The 19,883-nt window shown below is 41.8% G+C and overlaps 1 protein-coding gene across 2 annotated transcripts in view; it reads right to left on the bottom strand.

The window, feature by feature from the left end:
- The window catches only part of LOC122562349 (MYCBP-associated protein), a 98,717-nt gene that overhangs the window by 12,991 nt on the left and 65,843 nt on the right, over positions 1–19,883 (bottom strand). For both annotated transcript variants that reach the window (XM_088000819.1, XM_043715225.2), the window contains exons 13-16: positions 14,818–14,964; positions 6,835–7,452; positions 4,204–4,328; positions 2,826–2,941 (exon numbers count right to left, since the gene is read on the bottom strand). In XM_088000819.1, the coding sequence (XP_087856945.1) occupies positions 2,826–2,941; positions 4,204–4,328; positions 6,835–7,452; positions 14,818–14,964 (1,006 nt within the window). The remainder of the gene's footprint in view (positions 1–2,825; positions 2,942–4,203; positions 4,329–6,834; positions 7,453–14,817; positions 14,965–19,883) is intronic.

Genomic DNA, 19,883 nt, shown 5'->3' with positions numbered 1-19,883 from the left:
ATCATGATTATACTTTCTTGTTGAATAATGGATTCTATTTTGTCTATGATAATGTCATATGAGTTTCTTGCAACAAGATTGGGTCAGTTGGGGAGTAGGTGTTGTGAGGAACACTCCAACAATGACCTAGGGAGTCAACTACCTGCTGCTAAACACTTCCAATCATGTGATACACACCAGGCTGCAGTGGAATGATAAGGAGGAGATTGCAGGGGTCCTGACATTAATTTTTAAATGGATACAGGAGAGGTACCAGGGAACTGGAGGACAATCAATCCATTATTCAAGATGGGTGGTAGGGATAAACCAGGTAACATTCAACCAGTAAGTTTCACATCAATGGTATGGAAACTATTGGAAAAAATTCCAAGGGACAGAATTAATCTCCATTTGGAGAGGCAAGGATACATTAAGAATGGTCAGCATGGCTTTGTCAAGTGAGATCATATCTGACAGGTTTGTTTGATTTTTTTGAGGAGGTCACTAGAAGTATGGATGATGTAGTGGATATGGACTTCAGTAAGGTTTTTGACAAGGTCTTGTCATGGGAGACTGGTCAATCAGGTAAGAGACCATGCTATTCAGGACAATTTGGTAACTGGATTCAAACTGACTTATTGGCAGGAGGCTGAAGGTGATGGTTGAATTTTTTTTTAATGGCAGGAAACCTGTGTTTACTGACACACTGTAGGGTTTGGTGCTAGGCCCCTTGGCATTTTGTAGTGTAATTGAATGCTTTTAAAATAAATGTAGGAGGTATGAGAAGTAAGTTCGCAGATGGCACAAACTTTGGCACTGTGATAAATAGCTGAAAATGTGTTGCTGGAAAAGCGCAGCAGGTCAGGCAGCATCCAGGGAACAGGAGAATCGATGTTTCGGGCATAAGCCCTTCTTCAGGAAGGCTTATACCCGAAACGTCGATTCTCTTGTTCCCTAGATGCTGCCTGACCTGCTGCGCTTTTCCAGCAACACATTTTCAGCTCTGATCTCCAGCATCTACAGTCCTCACTTTCTCCACTGTGATAAATAGCAAGGGGGAAAGCCTTAGGCTGCAGGATGATAAAGACAAGTTGCTCAGATGGACAGAACAATGGCAAATGGAATTTAATTTTGAAAGGCCATGAGATGATGCATTTTGGGAGAAGTAACAAGGTAAAGGATCATACAATGAAGGATAGGACCTAAGGAAATAAAAATAATTGGAATGATCTTGGTTGTGCCTGTCCGTAGATCCCACTGGTGGATATGGTGGTTAATAAGTCATATGGAAGTCTTGCCTTTATTAGTTAAGACGTTAAATACAAGAGCAGGCAAGTTGTGATGGAGCTGTATAAGACATTAGTTAGGCTACAGCTGGACTACTGTGTACAGTTCTGGTCACCAGACAATAGGGCAGATGTGTTGGCACAATGGATGTGGAGAGGAAATTCACGAGGATATTGCCTGAGCTGGAGCATTGCAGCTATGAAAAGAAAATAGATAGGCAGGGGGTGTATCTCTTAGAGCAGAGAAGGCTGAGGGGGTGGCCTGATTGAGTTGTACAAAATAATGAGGAGTATAGAAAAGATAGGCAAGAGACTTTTCCCCTTAGTAGAGGGATCATAGTCAGGGACAGAGATGAGAAAGGGTAGGAGGTTTACAGGGGATTTAAGGAAGATTCTTTTCACCTAGAAGTTGATGAGAAGAAGAATCTAAAGCTCAATGCCTGAAAAGCTGGTAGAGGTGGAAACCATAACAACATTTAAGTATTTAGATAGAATTATGCAGCATGGAAACAGATCCTTCTGTCCAACTTGTCCTTGTTGACCAGACATTCTTAATTGATCTAGTCCTATTTGATGATCACCTGAAGTGCCATAGCATATAAAGCTATAGACCCAAGTGCTGGAAAAGCAAATCAGAACAGGACTTATACCATTAATGGTAAGATCCTGGGGAGTGTTGCTGAACAAAGAGACCTTGGAGTGCAGGTTCATGGTTCCTTGAAAGTGGAGTTGCAGACAGATAGGATAGTGAAGAAGGCATTTGGAATGCTTGCCTTTATTGGTCAGTGCATTGAGTTCAGGAGTTGGGAGGTCATGTTGCAGCTGTATAGGACATTGGTTCAGCCACTTTTGGAATAGTGCATGCAATTCTGGTCTCCCTGATATGGGAAGGATGTTGTGAAACTTGAAAGGTCCAGAAAAGATTTACAAGGATGTTGCCAGGGCTGGAGGGTTTGAATTGTTGGGAAAGGCTGAATAGGCTGAGGCTGTTTTTCCTGGAGTGTCAGAGGCTGAGAGGTGTCCTTATAGAGGTTTGTAAAATCATGAGGGGTATGGAAAGGGTAAATAGACAAGGTCTTTTCTCATGGTGGAGGAGTCCAGAACTAGAGGGCATAGGTTTAAGATGAGAAGGGAAAGATATAAAAGGGACCTAAGGGGCAATTTTTTCATGCAGAGAGCTGCCAGAGGAAGTGGTAGAGTCTGGTACGATTACAAATTTAAAAGGTGTCTGGATGGGTATATGACTAGGAAGGGTTTAGAGGGATGTGGGCCAAATGCTGGCAAGTGGGATTAGATTTATATAGGATATCTAGTTAGCACGTACCAAAGGGTCTGTTTCTGTGCTGTGTACCTCTATGACTCTATGACCTGTAGGTATCTGCAGTTTGAGAACCAGTTTGAGAACCACTGCACTAGGCTACATTCCTACAGCTTGTAGAGGATGAAAGTGGACACTATTGCATGTTATGTCAGAAATGCACCCATAGCGGTTTTACCTGCAGTTTATGAGCTTAAAAAATAACACAGAGCACAGTAAAACAGCTTTTCTTCGGAACTTACGGGTTTCTTCCACGATGACACTCCCTTCAGTCTCCTTTTCAGGCAGCCCCATTATTTCCCTGAGCTGTATCGAATAACCAACAAACACATCCACTGTTTCTTGCCAAAGCTGATAACTATAGCAGAAGAAATATGGAGAAGCAGTTCATTTGTATAGAAGTGCAGCAAAACAATACACCTGTTGTATACATGAGCATTTCAACATAAATGTTCTTCAGTCACTGCTGCATATCCGGTTTTAGGGCTTTCACCATAATACTTCTGAGAACCATCAACATACAATTCCAAATCCATGCCATCTAGGGAATATTCTACTATACATCACTGTTGGTCCTCCTCCTCTATACAACCAAAGCACTCGTGGGTTATTTCTTCTGAACTATATCTTGAACTGTGTTATGTTGCCATTCTGCATCTCCCAGAGACTTAGTAATATGGCTTCTCAAGATGTCCTTCAACTGTCAGATATTTTATCACACCAGGATAATGTGTTTCATGTGGAACACTTCACCATTCATTGTGAGTGAGTGGCTCACATGCCTCTGCTGCCCATTATGGACAATCAATGGCTGCCTCCAAGTGGGAGTGCGGCTGAGAAATGTGCCATCAGCTGCATCTGGTTTCTATGCTCCTAAACCAGTGAGACCCATAGCGCCTTCTGTTGTTGTGTACATACCAGATGAAAGGCCATTGATAGACTTTTATTGGGGAATTACACTAGGAATATGGAATAAGCATGGGTAATCATGATTAAGATACAGATTAACCATGATCTAACTGAATGACAGAATAATCTTGAGGGACAGAATGGCCTTCACCTCTGTTTAGACAACAAATAGGTTCTTAAAAAAAAGTTAAATGGAGAAAATGATAGAATAAAGGGCTAACTATTGGTTCTCTCTGGAACCAGGACTCAAATTCTATCCAGAATGTTGGGATCAAAGTTTCCTTACTGTTATGTAGTGTGTTGGTCAGATTTGGTGGTAGACGAAACAATACCTTTCAAAAGGGATTGCAGGAAATTTTGAAGCGAGAAATTTGGGGCTGTGGGGATAAGGAAGGGAAGTGAATTGAATTAGTTCGTACTTTCAATGAGATGGCATGGGTACCATAAGCTGAACGATCTCCTTTTGTATGGTTTTACTCCATATTTCCAAACTGATGGTAAGGTTCCCACATGAAAGAAGCTGCTCTCAAAAGAAGCCATGTTCCTAAAGCATGAAGTCATCTTTATTTTGGTAAATTGACTTTGAGCTGACCATGTTACAAAGGTGCTACAAGTAGCAAACTATTACATTCAATCTTTTAAAAGCTTATTCAAAAGCTTACCAACTTAAAAATAATTGAACAAATCATGGGTTCAAGGAGTTCCACTTACAGTACTTTGTAGAAAATATTCTCTTGCAAATTGCTTGGTGCTATGCTGAGTTCAAGCACTTTCAAGTTGAGCATTTCCAGAACCTTATTCTTATGTTTCTCATCCATCAGTGATGCTAGCACATCCTGTCGCAGGAACACATTTTAGACAAACAGAATCTCATTTAAATAAAAGAACTGCCTCTCTTTCATCAATACATAGTTTCCAATTCGAGTGCTCCAATAGTTGTACGAGATGCATTTTGCACCAAATCTACTCCAATTAGAAATCAAGGAAATGGCATCCAAAAAGGTTGCAAGTAAACCACTAATTGATGAGATGTGAACACGACTTCAAAGCAAAACCGCACGAGTAAATCTTGGGTAGGATAAGTACAGTTCAATCATGTTCATTTTGTGAATCTGCTTTTGATTTTTCTTAATGTTGCTTGATAGGCAAGAATTGAAAGAGCACCACATCAAGCTGGAAGTCACACAACACCAGGTTATAGTCCAACAGGTTTATTTGAAATCACAAGCTTTCAGAGTGCTGGTCCTCTGTCAGGTGAAATCCTTCACCTGATGAAGGAGCAGAGCTCCAAAAGTTTATGATTTCAAATAAACCTGTCAGACAATAACCTGGTGTTGTATGACTTCTGACTTTGTCCTCCCCAGTCCAACACTGGCATCTCCATATCAGATCAAGCTGGACAGTTGACCACACCATGTCTTGGTCCACGTGAACCAACTAAAAAATGGAAGTTCACTGACTCTGAAGGCAAAGATATGATGCCATTTACACTATGAAGAACTTGGAATGACACTTTTGCTGTTTACATTCAGCACAAGAAAGATCATTCAATGCTTTCTGCCTGTACTGACTCTAAGAAGGAGTTATTTAATCAGCATTTTTGCCCTGCACTTTACTGAAAACCCTAGAAATATTTCCCTTTCTTTCCCAAATTGGCCTCTTCCCCAGCCTTTAAATCTCCTGGCTAAAATTCCTAGCCTCATACTCCTCACAGAATTAGAGCTTTGCATGCAGAATGACAAGAAACTACTTTCATATTAATAGTGAGGCTTAACTCTGCATGGGATTTATGTTGTTGGATCTTGAGCATTAACACTTTTTGAGAGTCAAGCCTTGCTCTTCTACTACTTGCTCACTGGTTCAAATAAATATCCTACGCCAGGAACAGGACATAGGATCAACCTGCCATCCTCATCCAATGAAGATTGGCCAACGAGCCTGACATCAGGCTGTTCTTAATGGTAAAAAGGGATTAGTCTACCACTTTCTTAAAGTATAAACCTTGAAAGCTCAACATCAACAGGATCACATCAGTTCCTCTGCCATAGTCAGAGATCAGAAGGAAACATCATATTTAACAATCAGATGAATACAACTACTGCATATCATCCTGAACCCCATAGAAACATAGGAGTAGAATTAGGCCATTTAGCCCATCAAGACCACTTCAGCATTCAAAATGATCATGGCTGATCTTCTACCTCAACATTATACTCTCATTCTCTTCCCATATCCCTTGACACCTTGAGCCTCTAAAAAAACTCTCTTTTTTAAAAAAAACATATTGAATGACTTGGCCTCAACAACCTTCTGTGGTAGAGAAAGGTCTGTCTGTCCGTGGGTATTGGATATTTATTTGAACTAAAAGCAAGGATAGGAAGAGCCAGGCTTGAATCTGAAAGAATGTCAACATTCAGGATATGATGACACAGATCCTGTAAGGCACTGTACCTTACTGCTAATATAAGGGCAGTTCCTTTAAAGTTTTTTTGCCATTCCATGTATTATTATTATGTGGGAGAATGAAGCTGGAAAGTCTAGCCAGGCAATGCCAACGATGGGCCACCTTTCAGCATTAGGAGGAGCTAAGAGACAATGGACATTGGACAAGACGCATAGAGTAATTTGTGGTTCATTCCAAACAGGAATATACGTGATTAGAGCAATGATCCTAGTTTAAACTGTTTGTCCCCATGTGCCTAATAAGCCTTGTACATTACCTGCACATAGATACCAGTGCCCCTCACATTGCCACCACTACTTGCGCACACTGGCGAACAGGAGATCTGATGCACTGAAGCACCATGAATCCCTCAGCACTTTGGCTCACACATAGAAGAATGGTTCCAGTAACAATCTTGCCTTTAAGACAAGTGGTCTGAAAACTAGGTCAAAAAGATTACAAAACTACAGAAAATGAGACAGAAAAATATATCCAGGGTATAGGAACTTAGAGCTTATTGCATTTCACTAGGAATTTGTGGGCAGCATCAAAAAAGGGACCTTGAATACTGCTGGATTGCCTGCCCATTGGTATGACATGCTGTGGCATGAACAAAAAACACAAGTTCTCTGAACAAGTACAGCACAATGCTCCTGCAACCTGATTAGAACAGGCTCCCTAGTTATTGGATTCTGATGTATCACCCAGTCCTGGGTCTTGGTGGCCATTGCCTTCAGAGAAAACAAATTTAGGAAATAGGAACTCCCATGCCTATAAAACAAATAAACAAAACAGTGATTTCATCTAGTTCTTAATCCCTGTAAAGGAAGTACATAACTTTGTACTTAAATCTAAATCACTGCAGTTTTACAAGAAACAGCAGAAAAACAGAACTATACCTTTCTAAAAGAGTCAATTGACAAGTCCCACTCAGGTTCAGATTCGCCAGGTGGTGGAGCTTTCTTGATCTGCACTACCTCTTTGGGGATTTTGACATTCGCTGTTGGCTCCAAATGACGACCATATTTCCTTCCATGGGAACGGTTCTTCTCCTTGCTTTGCTTTTCTGAATCATTAGCTCTGCTAGGTGAGGTGTCTTGATGGTGTGATTGATGAGAAGATGCTTTCCCATGGGTGCGAGTCTTCTGCCTGGGATGGTCATCTGCATCATCAGTTGGAGTTTTGCTGGTCGGTGACCTTTTATCATGGTGCTTCGTTTGCTCTGTATCTTGAGAAGTTGCTTTGCCAGAAGAACGTGTCTTCTGCTTGGAGGACTCCTCTGCTTCATCAAATGATTGACGTTTAATTGGTGTCCTTATATCTTGGTATATTGTACTATCTCGATTAACCAGATACTTGCTAGAGGTTTGGCTCTTGTCTTTGGGCCCTGTGAAGGGCGGAATGTTACTATCTTTGGGTTGGTTTTCACTTGCTGCTTCTGCTTCTAAATTATTGTGTATGAAGCACAGTTTCCAAATATCCTTGAGGTTTTGCACTATGCCATACTTGTAGTGCAGCTGCAGAGGAGATAAACATAAATTCTGGTCAACCAGATTCTCAGGCAAATCCTTCAATGCAAAATGATCGGAACAGGTTCTGCTATGAGAAGAATATTTCAGATTTTATTTGCTTTATCACTCTTTCCTCTTTCCCCAAGGAATCCAATGTAGTGAGCATTTCAAGTAAATTATTTCATAATGGATAGAGCAATATACTGTAGATGCTAGAAATCTGAAACAGGTCAAGCAGTATCTCTGAAGAGAATGAAAGTTAATTTTTCCGATCAATGACCTTTAAACAGAACTGAAGACAGACAAATCTAGTACATTTTAAGTCTCAGAAGAGGGGAGAGGCTATTGACTTGAAAAGTTAACTCTCTTTCCCTATAATTGCTGCCTGACCTACTGAGCATTTCTAGCATTTTCTGTTCTTATTACATGATGATGGGAGCGTGTTACTGTCAGAGAGTCAAGGGGATGTGGATTTCAATGGAAGAGTTTAGTATTGCCTGTTATTTTTAAAGGATATCAACAGAAACTCCTTGAGGAGTGTGAATCATCACTTATAACATCTCTCTGACAGCAAATAGTAGGCTCTACATATAAACATCTTTCATAAGAGACATTGCCTTCAATGGCAAACAGTGTTATTAGTATTATTCATTCTGGAGGGCAGACAGACATGAAACCGTATACACTGAGTATGAAAAATAGCAGCAGTAGCAGTAGCAAGGGACAAGCTTTCTGATGTATAATTAGTTAGTTAAGTCATTTAAAGAGCTTGTTGTTAGTTTGTTAAAGGACCAGTTTTATTTTCTATTTGTAAGGAGTGGGTTACCAAGTGGTAGCGTCCCCACCTCTGAGCCAGGAGGACTGGATTCTAGGAAAACTGTCTAGAAAGTACCTATCAGGAAAGATTTGATGCTTCATCGGAACCAAAAGAAAGGGAGAAGTAAACAGTGACAACATGGGGAACGAGATGCAATGATGGGACTGGACCAAGAGGGAACATTGAAGATGGAAGTTCGGGAAAAGCCCTCTTTCACAGGTAACCTGATATGCTATGTGAGAAGAATTCTCTCTCACATCTCTGCAATCTTGCAAAGGCATTTTGTGAGGGAGAGCAAGATTGGAGGGGCTTTGGAAGGCTGTGTTCAATTCCTTCTGATTATGGTTTTCACTGGCCCGTAAAGGAAGGATATTTAAGGAAGAATACATTTAATTGGCCATGAGGGAAGGACATTAGAGGAAATAGATCAAGCTTCTCTGATTCTGTTTCCATGAGTGATGAGGAATATTTGCCAGAGAAACTGCAGACTCCCAGGCAACAGAGGAAAGGAGGCCAGATTCTCTATTAGGATACTCTCTCAGTGAGCACTTTAAGTATTTTACATCGGTATTTTACAGAGAAGGTGTAAGAATCAGGAGGGCGGGGGAGGTGCTGTGATATACATGAATAAATTAGCATTGATTCATGTTAAAAGTGCTTTATTAACAGTTTTAGAAGGCTTGAATATAGGAAAATCCCAGGTCCTGATAAGAAATATCCCAGGCCACTGTGAATGGTATGAGAGGAGGTTAAAGGAGTTCTGAAATTAATCTTTGCATCCTGTCTGGCCACAGGAGGTGTGCTAAAAGAGTGGGGGACAGCCAATGTGGCACCATTATTTGAGAAAGGTTGTAGGGATAAGCCAGGAAACTATAGGCCTGCAAGTCTAATGTCTTTGGTACAGAAACTATTAGAAAAATAGCAGACATTTCTTAGGTGGAGATCATGCCTTACAAATTTAATTGAATTTTCTAAGGAGGTGACGAGGTGTATAGAGGGGGATGGTGAAGTTGATGTAGCTTATATGGACTTCTGTACAGCTTTTGACAAGGTTTCACATACAGACTGATTAAGAAGCAAAAACCCCAGGATAATTTGGCAAACTGAATCAAAAATCTCTTTGCAGCAGGAAGCAGGTGATGATGGTTGAAGGTTTTTATGTGACGGGAAGTCAGTGTCCAGTGCCATACCACACGATTCAGTGCTGGGTCTCTTGTTGTCTGTAGTGTACATTAATTACCCAGAAATGAAGGTGCGAGTTATGATCAGCAAGTTTGTAGATGACATAAAAACTGATGGTTTGGTAAATAGTGAGAGAAAAAGCCTCAGACTTCAAGATGCTATAGTTGGGCTGGTCAGTAGCAGTTAACTGTGGAAAATAGAATTTAGTTTGGAAAAGTGAGAGATGATGCTTTTTGGGAGGATTAATGAGGCAAGGGAATACACGTTGAATGACAGGACCTTGGGAAGGACAGAATATCAGAGGACGAGAGGATCATAGGGACCTTGGTGTGCATGTTATAGATCTTTGAAGTTAGATAATTGGTTAAGAAGGCATATTGGATACTTGCTTTTATTAGTCAAGGCATTGAATTTAAGGATATTATAATGGAGCTGTATATAACATTAGTTTGGCGATAACTAAAGGAAGAATGTCATTGCATTAGAGTCATAGAGATGTACAGCATGGAAACAGACCCTTCTGTCCAACTCATCCAAGCTAACCAGCTAAATTAATTTAGTCCCATTTGCCAGCACTTGGCCTATATCCCTTTGAGCCCTTCCTATTCATTTGCCTTTTAAATCTTGTAATTGTACCAGCCTCTACCACTTCCTCTGGCAGCTCATTCCATACACGCATCATCTACTGCATGAAAAAGTTGCCCCTAAGGTACGTTCCAAATCTTTCCCCTCTCACCTTTAACCTATGCCCTCCAGTTCTGGACTCCAGCACACCAGGGAAAAGATCTTGCCTATTTACCCTATCCATGCCCCTCATGATTTTATAAACCTCTATAAGGTCACCCCTCCGCCTCTGATACTCCAGGAAAAACAGCCCCAGCCTATTCAGCCTCTCCCTATATCTCAAACCCTCCAACCCTGACAACATCCTTGTAAATCTTTACTGAACTCTTTCAAGTTTCACAACATCCTTCTGATAGGAATGAGACCAGGATTGTACACAATATTCCAAAGGTGGTCAAACCAATGTCCTGTACAGCCGTAAGATGACTTCACAACCCCTACACTTGATGCTCTGACCAATCAAGGAAAGCATACCAAATGTCTTCTTCACTATCCTATCTACCTGTGACTCCACTTTCAAGGAACTATGAACCTGCACTCCCAGGTCTCTTTGTTCAGAAACACTCCCCAGGACCTTACCATTAATGGTATAAGTCTTGCCCTGATTTGCCTTTCCAAAATGCAGCACCTCACATTTATCTAGGAGATTAACCAGGAGGATGCTTGGACTGCACTGATTCAGTTATGAAGAGAGTCTGGATTGGTTGGAGTTGTTTTCCTTCAAGCAGAAAAGGCTGAGGAGAAACCTGATTGAGGAGTACAAAGTTATGAGGGGTAAAGATAGGGAGGAACATTTCCTATTATTGGAGGAGTCAATAATCAGAGAGTATTTTTTTCAGGTAAGTAGCAGAAGGTTTAAAGGGGATTTGAGGAAAACCTTTCTCACCCAGAGTATGGCGGATATATGGAACTCATGGCCTAAATGAGTGATAAAGGTGGAAACTTCAAGATATTGGAGAACTATTTAGATGAATACTTGAATCACCACAGCATACACAGCTAGGGGACAAGTGCTGGAGAATGGGATTAGAACAGATAGATACTTGATTACCAGTGTTACAACATGGGGTAAACCCCTCTGCTAATTTAAACCAGACACACAGAAAAGCTCACCTCGTGCCGTAATCTATTAAATTTCGAGTGGCAAAGAACTACCCCAAATATCACCATTTAAAGAAAAATTTCACAATTTTATTCATTAAGTCTAAAAAAGAATATTAGACAACAACTATTTACAACTTCTTTCTCTTAAATCTATCTTTTACCTCCCACTCTACAACACTGGTCCAATAAAAGCCCCAATTAAGATTTACAAAAAAAAAATCATGTTTCAAAACCAGCCAGCTGTATCGATTCTCCTTTGTAGATTTTCCTCTGTAGATTTTCCTGGGTCATCTTTTGTTCGGTTTTCTGCTGCACAAATTTCTTATGGACAGGTACTTTTCAGAGAGCTATTCTGCCAGCAGTCTATTGGTGCTTGGCTGCTTTTTGCCGTTCTCTCCAACTGTTCAAAATACCTATTTTATATATCCCAAAACATCAGACCATCTCAATGGTTTGATGTCATCAAAACATTAAAATTTGAATTTGATTGGATTTTGGTAAATTGGGGCATAATTTAAACTGGAGAAAGTGAGGGCTACAGATGCTGGAGATCAGAGCTGAAAATGTGTTGCTGGAAAAGCGCAGCAGGTCAGGCAGCATCCAAGGAACAGGAGAATCGACGTTTCAGGCACAAGCCCTTCTTCAGCCCTCCTGAAGAAGGGCTTGTGCCCGAAATGTCGATTCTCCTGTTCCTTGGATGCTGCCTGACCTGCTGCACTTTTCCAGCCACACATTTTCAGCATAATTTAAACTGATTGGCTGAATTTGAATTTGTTGTCCACCATGGCAACACAGCTCCAGCTATTTGTTTCACAACCAAATGTTACATTTTTAAATTGTTCAGCACACTCTGTGCTTTCAGTCAGTCCTTGCCTGCTTTCACTCTCTCTTAGATGTATAGTGCACACCTATACCTTCATAATATTACTAAGGACACGATCGGCTGAAGGAACTTTTTCCATGCTGTAAAAACTACGACTCTATCACACTGCCAACCCTCACTTCCTGTTCTCCTGGTTTTCACCAACATAAAAGAAACACTAAGTCTGCCTTAGCCCAAAACATTTCCTAGCATACATTATATATTTACATCAGAGACACAAGTGATGTACAAAGTGACACTACTGACAAGGTAGCTCACCCACATTTAATCCGACTGACATTGTAGTCTGATCTCATAGCCATTCCTTATGACATGGTGGTTCGTGCTCACAGCCACACTTCTGAATATAGAAACCTACATTCACAGCCACTCCTTTGAAATTCTACCTCTGTGGTTGAACACAAGGTAATGATGGACTGCTCACATTTCCTGTCTGGATATTAGTGGTGGTGCCTGGACAGAAGACACTCCAAAGGTTGTTGCATTGGCATTGCCTGTCACAGGGCATGTCTCGATACATGCTTCACCCACCACATGTCCCATTGGAGGTGGATGTGGATGAAAAACCTTGTGGCCCCCTCATTTCTATGTTGACATCTTAGCCATCTCATGGCACCCTTGACCACTGAAGCATAGCTGGTGTCCACCCCATGCTTCATTAAGGCTTTTATGACACTGAAGATTTGATGCCACAGAGTACTTCATGTGTTCGGTGCAAGTCAGTACTGTTCCTGTATGTACTTGGAGTGATGTCAGAAATATACACTCTATAAAAATGGCCACCTTCTCAGTGAAGACACGTATAGACCTTATGCACAGAATCATTGTGAAACACAAAAGATGACTAGATTCCTCAGTTCTTATTCCCTAACTCCAATTTACTTTAGGTAAGATCAACTTTGGCACATATCTCACACAGATTCCTCACATGCCCTGTTGAGAAGCCTAGAGTCTGTTCTTCATTCTGCAGGAGTTCTGGCCAGAACCCATTCTGCCTTGCCCCAAATTTTCCCACTCTGACAGGGCATGTGCTTTGTTCTCTGCCATCCCCTCTCATAACACACACAGATTCACAGAGGTGAGGACATCTGCATTGGTGGAGGATGTATAAATAAAACATGGTGGTGCATGCTCCAGGGTGGTTCATGGGGATGTTATGATTGTTGTGTGGGCTCTTGTTCTTTTGTGGCTGACCCAGTGTAACTCAAATGAGAGGAGGTTATGAGAGAGTGGAATATTTGACAGGTACGCATAATGGTAAGTACAAAATTAAATGTCAGCTTAGGAATTGACGAATTATTGCACAGGGAGCAATGTCAATCAACCTGGACATGAAGATATTGAGATTTCACCTTGTCTAAGACCTGTTTCTTATAAGCACAGCCATTCTGTCCAGGTCAAGGGCCACCTTCACAAAATACATCAGCAGTGCTAGCTGTGGCACCTCTCAATTACTTTCAATTCTTGTTTAGCCTGCAAGGTGAAGAATGATGCCATGAACACAATGCCTCTCTTCCTTACCACACATTGTAGGAGTCTGCACTCCAGCCTGCAATCTGTTCTGACCTATGCTTATTTGTTACAAAGGCTGCTGAGCACCTCACTCCCATGTTCAGAAGAATCCCATGCATCCTGATGATTGTTTTCTTTTAAATACTCTAACAGTTGCTCACCAGGATGCAGTCCAAATTTGTGCTCACCTTTCCATAGCTGTGAAGGTCACTGAAACACAAAGACACTGTATCCAGCTGCTCCTCAGCATGTCTGTACTCTTGACTCATGATCCACCTCTCTCCATGCCTTCTTGGTGAGTCTTTGCAGGCTTTCTGTTGTTACTGGGAAAAGCAGGATGCTTCTTCTATCTGTCATCACCTCTGGTAACATCGCCAGTGTGCGATCTGGTGAAGGTAGTGGTTGTGCTACAGCAGGTTTTTGGTATTGCCCATGGCAGGAGGATTCTTCTTTCACATTGCCCTTTGTTCGGCATCCTCCATCGACCCATTGCCAAATGGTTACATTAACAATGGCCTGCATGTCAAACTGGGCTAACCAACGTCCTAATCCCACCTCCACCATTTCTAATTGGACAGTGAGTAAGAGCCTTGGCCACCAATATGCAAACTGTCATCACATGAGATTGAAGGCTGCCACCAATACCAACAAACAGCAACTCATATGCATTGCACGGTTGACGCTGGCAACCAGAAATTAACATAACATTGAGGTCCTGGCCTAGATATTGAAATTCTGTCGTGTATTACACAAATTACTTCAAGAAAAAACATTTGACTAGAACAACTCTGCTTGGAAACATTTTGATTCTGAATTTTCAGCCTCTGTTTTACTCGCATCATCCCATTGTCTCTCTCTCTCTCTCTCTATCTTTTGATATCAAATCCTCTATTTTTACTGAAAAAGTACTGTGGGCTATGACTTTAAATTAAACATACTAAATAAAATGTGCTATACCACTTCTTGACACCATTCATTCATGTAGAAAGGAAGTTAACTATGCTGGAAATACTCAGAGCAGGCAGTATAGACAAGCAGAATTAATCATATGTCTTTATCATATGTCTTCTAACTCATTGAGGATATAAAATGTTATTACGTACATTATTGTAACTATCAGCTTTGCATCTGTATGTACCACAGTTATGACTGGCACCTTCTGTTGTCAACCTTAGTGAAGAACATTCAACCCTTCCGCCCTGAAAATACAGTCGGCTATTCTGATTATTTCAAGTTACCGCAAGCTTACACCGGGGTTCTTCTTCTCAAAGAGCTCTTGCTCAATTAATGAAATTTCAACAGGAGATTGGGATCGCTGTGGGGTGCGCACTCCATCTATCACCTCGTTCAGGAGCTGGTCAATTATGGTCATCTTTTCTTTATTCTCAAGTTCTTCCTGAAGTGGAGAAAGAGAGAAGAAAAGAATAGGCAACAATTCTGAAGGATGCGAAAACCCACCACTCTGAGTTCTCTAACATGCTTGATTATAAGATTCAGGAATTGCTGAAACACAATCAGAACTTACAGTGAAAGTTACAGTGCATTTATATTTCAAAAAAGGAACACATCAATATTTTCAAAAATGAGAATCCTCAAAGTGGCTCAGACAAGGTTGTGCAACAACAGCAAATAATTCTGAGCTCTGAGACAATTTTATGTCAAGATTTAACCTGTCATACTTGTGATATAAAGAACAAAGAATATCAGGACCTCACAAATAGACTTCATCAAAACAATAAATGGCATTTGCGTATTTTATCGAAGACAATTTATAGTTCATTGGCTGATTCTGGCATTCAATTGCTATCAATCCTATATTGTCTACAATTTGATAATTTTCCTTAAAACCAAGTTATAATAATACATTGGTCAATGTCTATTCACAGGGATGCACCACACAACGCCACTCCACTTCAACCCATTTGACATTCAAGGCACCTCCTATCCACAATCACAGCTTTCTGTTTCTTAAGTATTGTTTATTGTGAGGAGCTTTCTGATGCCTTCTGCATGTTGAAGCAGATCATATGTACTCTTGTGGTAGGTAAGCACTAGATTAGCTTCAACAGACATTTCTCAAATGCGTACACAGAGTTACAGAATTATTACAACAGAGGAGGGGATCATTAGGATCACAGAGTCCATGTCAGTTCTCTACATAGCCATAATAGTATCACTTTCCTACTCTATTCCCGTAGTCCAAATGTTCCTTCAAAGGTGCACACAATTTATTTTTGAAAACATTAATCATCTCCACTTCCATCAACTTCAAAGGCATCATTTACCATTCTCTGCACAAAAAAAGCTTCTCTGTCACATTCAATTTGTATCTCTTCCCCAAAATCTTAAATCAGACCCTAACTCCTTGTTCCATCAGCTACTGGTAACAAACTTTTTCAATCTAACTCATCAATTTCATTTGGAGTCTATAAGGCTAACTAACTCATCTTACAAGATTGGAAGGTGCAGGCTAAAGAGCTTTGATGAGTTGACACAGTGCATCTCGTGGATGGTACACCACTGAAGTGTGGAATTTCTAGGGTGGAGGCAGGCCGTTCAGCCCATTGGGTTCACAACAGCCCACTGAGGGGCATCCCACTCAGACTCACCTCCCCTTCCCTATCGCCTTGCATTTCCCTTGGCTTATCCATCAACCTGTATATCCCTGTGACACTGTGGGGCAGTTTGGCACAGCTGGTGCATTTGACCTGCGGGTTTTACGCTGTGGGGACGGGGGCCCACTCGGGCACAGAGGGAGTGTGCAGGCTCCGTGTGGGCGATCACCCAGGGGAGTCTTGGGCCTGGATCTCTGGTGCTGTGAGGCCAGCTATGCTAGCCACTGAGCCACCGTGCCACCACGATGTGCCTGGTCCAGTTCAGTTCCTGATCAATGGTGAGGATGTTAATTGTGGCTTGATAATGGGTAAAGGGGCAATAGTTATATTCCCTCTTGTTGGAGATGGTCACTGCCTTGAGTTTGTGGCATAAATGTTACTGGCCCCTTATGAACTGAATGTTATCTTGCTGCACATGGACGCTGTTTGTTCCAGTATCTGAGGAATCGCGAATGGTGCTGAGCATTATGCAATTATCAGTGAACATCCCCACTTCTAACGTTATAGTGAATGGAAGGTTATTGATGAAACAGCAGGGAGTGGCTGGACCTGTCCTGAAGAACTCCTGACCTCCAACAACCCTAACCATCTCCCTTTTGAATTAGGCATGACTCTAGCCAGTTTCGAGTTTAGCCTGTGCTTCTCATTGATTCCGGTTTTGCTCAGGCTGCCTGATGCCACACTCTTATCGAACGCAGCCTTGACATCACTCTGCTCACTCTCACCTCACCTCTGCTTTTTTGTTGATGTTTGTATCAAGGCTGTAATGACAGCAGGAACTGAATGGCCCTGGCGGAACCCAAATTGAGTGCCAGTTTGCTGGCAGCTCCATTTCAAGTGGCATTGGGTGGTACCGTTGACAACACCTGCCATTATCTTGTTGACCGTTGAGAGTAGACTGAGAGGGTGGTGAATGGCTTGGTTGGATTTGTCCTCCTTTTCATACACAGCACCAGACTGGACACATTGTTGGGACAGATGCCACTATTGTAGCTTTAATATAATGGTTTAACTCAGGCGTGGTTAATTCAAGGGCATATGATTGATGGAAAGTTGTCAGGGCAGTTGCAGTACATCCTACCCTCAGTTTGTTTGAATATCAAATGGAGTGAATCAGTTTGGTTGATGGTACTTCTTCTGATGCTGGGAAGCTCAGGGGGAGACCAAGATGGATCATTCACTTGGCCCTGTGGGCAGAAGGATAGATGTAAATGCTTCAGCCTTATCTTTCGCACTGATGTGCTGGGCTTCTCTATCGTTGGGATATTTATGGAGCCTCCACCTCCTGCAAATTATTTAATTGCCCAGCACCATTCACGACTGGATGTTCAGGAAATTACAGAGCTTAGGGTCCAATCAGTTAGTTGCCGACCTGTGGAACCAATCTGAAGCCCATCTAATCTACACTATTGCATTCTTGTCCATATGCCTATCCAATACCCTTAAAGTTGGCAGGTCTACTACTGTTGCAGGCAGTGCGTTTCACGTCCCTACTACTCTCCGAGTAAAGAAACTATCTCTGACATCTGTCCTATATCTATCACCCCTCAATTTAAAGTTATGTCCCCTCGTGCTAGCCATCGCCATCCCAGGAAAAGGGCTCTCACTGTCCATCCTATCTAACCCTCTGATTATCTTATATGTCTCAATTAAGCCGCCTCACAACCTTCTTCTCAACAAACAGTCTCAAGTCCCTCAGCCTTTCCTCATAAGACCTTCCCTCCATACCAGGCAATATCCTAGTAATTCTCCTCTGAACCCTTTCCAAAGCTTCCACATCCTTCCTATAATGCGATGACCAGAACTGTACACAATACTGCAAATATTGCCTCACCAGAGTTTTGTACAGCTGCACCATGATCTCATGGTTCTGAAATTCAATCCCTCGACCAATAACAACTGACACACCATATGGCTTCTTAATAACCTTATCAACCTGTGTAGTAACTTTCAACAATCTATGTACCTGGACACCGAGATCTCAGTGCTCACCTACATTACCAAGAATCTTACCATTACTCAACATTTCTGTTACTCCTTCCAAAGTGAATCACCTCACACTTTTCCACATTAAACTCCATTTGCCACCTCTCAGCCCAGTTCTGCAGCTTATCTATGTCTCTCTGTAACCTACAACATTCTTTGTCACTATCCACAACTCTGCTGACCTTAGTGTCATCTGCAAATTTACTAAACTATCCTTCTATCCCCTAACCCAGGTCATTTATATAAATAACAAACAATAGTGGACCCAAAACAGATCCTTGCAGTACCCCACTAGTAGCTCCAGGATGAATATTTCCCATCAACACCACCCTTTGTCTTCTTTCAGCTAGCCAATTTCTGATCCAAACTGCTAAGTCACCCTCAATCGCATGTGGCTCCTGTGCTCGACAACTTCTTCCCTGCCTGACTGGTACATACTATTCAAGGACCTGCAGTAGCTGGTCCTTGAACAAGCTCCACATTTCAATTGTGCCCATCCCCTGCAGTTTCCTTCCCCATCCTATGCATCCTAAATCTTGCCTAATCGCATTGTGATTGCCTTTCCCCCAGCTATAACTCTTTCCCTGCGGTATATACCTACCCTTTTCCATCACTAAAATAAACATAACTGAATTATGGTCACTATCACCAAAGTGCTCACCAATCTTCAAATCTAACACCTGGCTGGGTTCATTACCCAGTACCAAATCTAACGTGACCGCACTCCTGTTGGCCTGTCTACGTACTGTGTCAGGAAACCCTCCTTCACACGTTGGACAAAAACTGACCCATCTAAAGTACTTGAACTATAGTAGAGTCATAGCATAGAGATGTACAGCATGGAAACAGACCCTTCGGTCCAACCCGTCCACGCCGACCAGATATCCCACCCCAATCTAGTCCCACCTGCCTGCACCCGGCCCATATCCCTCCAAACCCTTCCTATTCATATACCCATCCAAATGCCTCTTAAATGTTGCAATTGTACCAGCCTCCACCACATCCTCTGGCTGCTCATTCCATACACGTACCACCCTCTGCATGAAAAAGTTGCCCCTTAGGTCTCTTTTATATCTTTCCCCTCTCACCCTAAACCTATGCCCTCTAGTTCTGGACTCTCTGACCCCAGAGAAAAGACTTTGTCTATTTATCCTATCTATGTTCCTTATAATTTTGTAAACCTCTGTAAGGTCACCCCTCAGCCTCCGACGCTCCAGCGAAAACAGCCCCAGCCTGTTCAGCCTCTCCCTGTAGCTCAGATCCTCCAACCCTGGAAACATCCTTGTAAATCTTTTCTGAACCCTTTCAAGTTTCACAACATCTTTCTGATAGGAAGGAGACCAGAATTGCACGCAATATTCCAACAGTGGCCTAACCAATGTCCTGTACAGCCGCAACATGACCTCCCAACTCCTGTACTCAATACTTTGACCAATAAAGGAAAGCATACCAAACGCCTTCTTCACTATCCTATCTACCTGCGACTCTACTTTCAAGAGGCTATGAACCTGCACTCCAAGGTCTCTTTGTTTAGCAACACTCCCTAGGACCTTACCATTAAGTGTATAAGTCTTGCTAAGATTTGCTTTCCGAAAATGAGTCCTGCTAAGATTTGCTTTCCCAAAATGAATAAGTTCCACATTTCAATTGTGCCCATCCTCTGCAGTTTCCTTCCCAATCCTATACATCCTAAATCTTGCCTAATCGCATTGTA

This window comes from Chiloscyllium plagiosum, unplaced genomic scaffold, assembly GCF_037043375.1.
Source record: "Chiloscyllium plagiosum isolate Xiang-an unplaced genomic scaffold, Cpla_swu_hap1 HiC_scaffold_25, whole genome shotgun sequence".
Lineage (NCBI taxonomy): Eukaryota > Metazoa > Chordata > Chondrichthyes > Orectolobiformes > Hemiscylliidae > Chiloscyllium > Chiloscyllium plagiosum.
The sequence above is the reverse complement of the archived record's forward strand: the minus strand, read 5'-3'. Positions and strand labels throughout refer to the sequence as shown.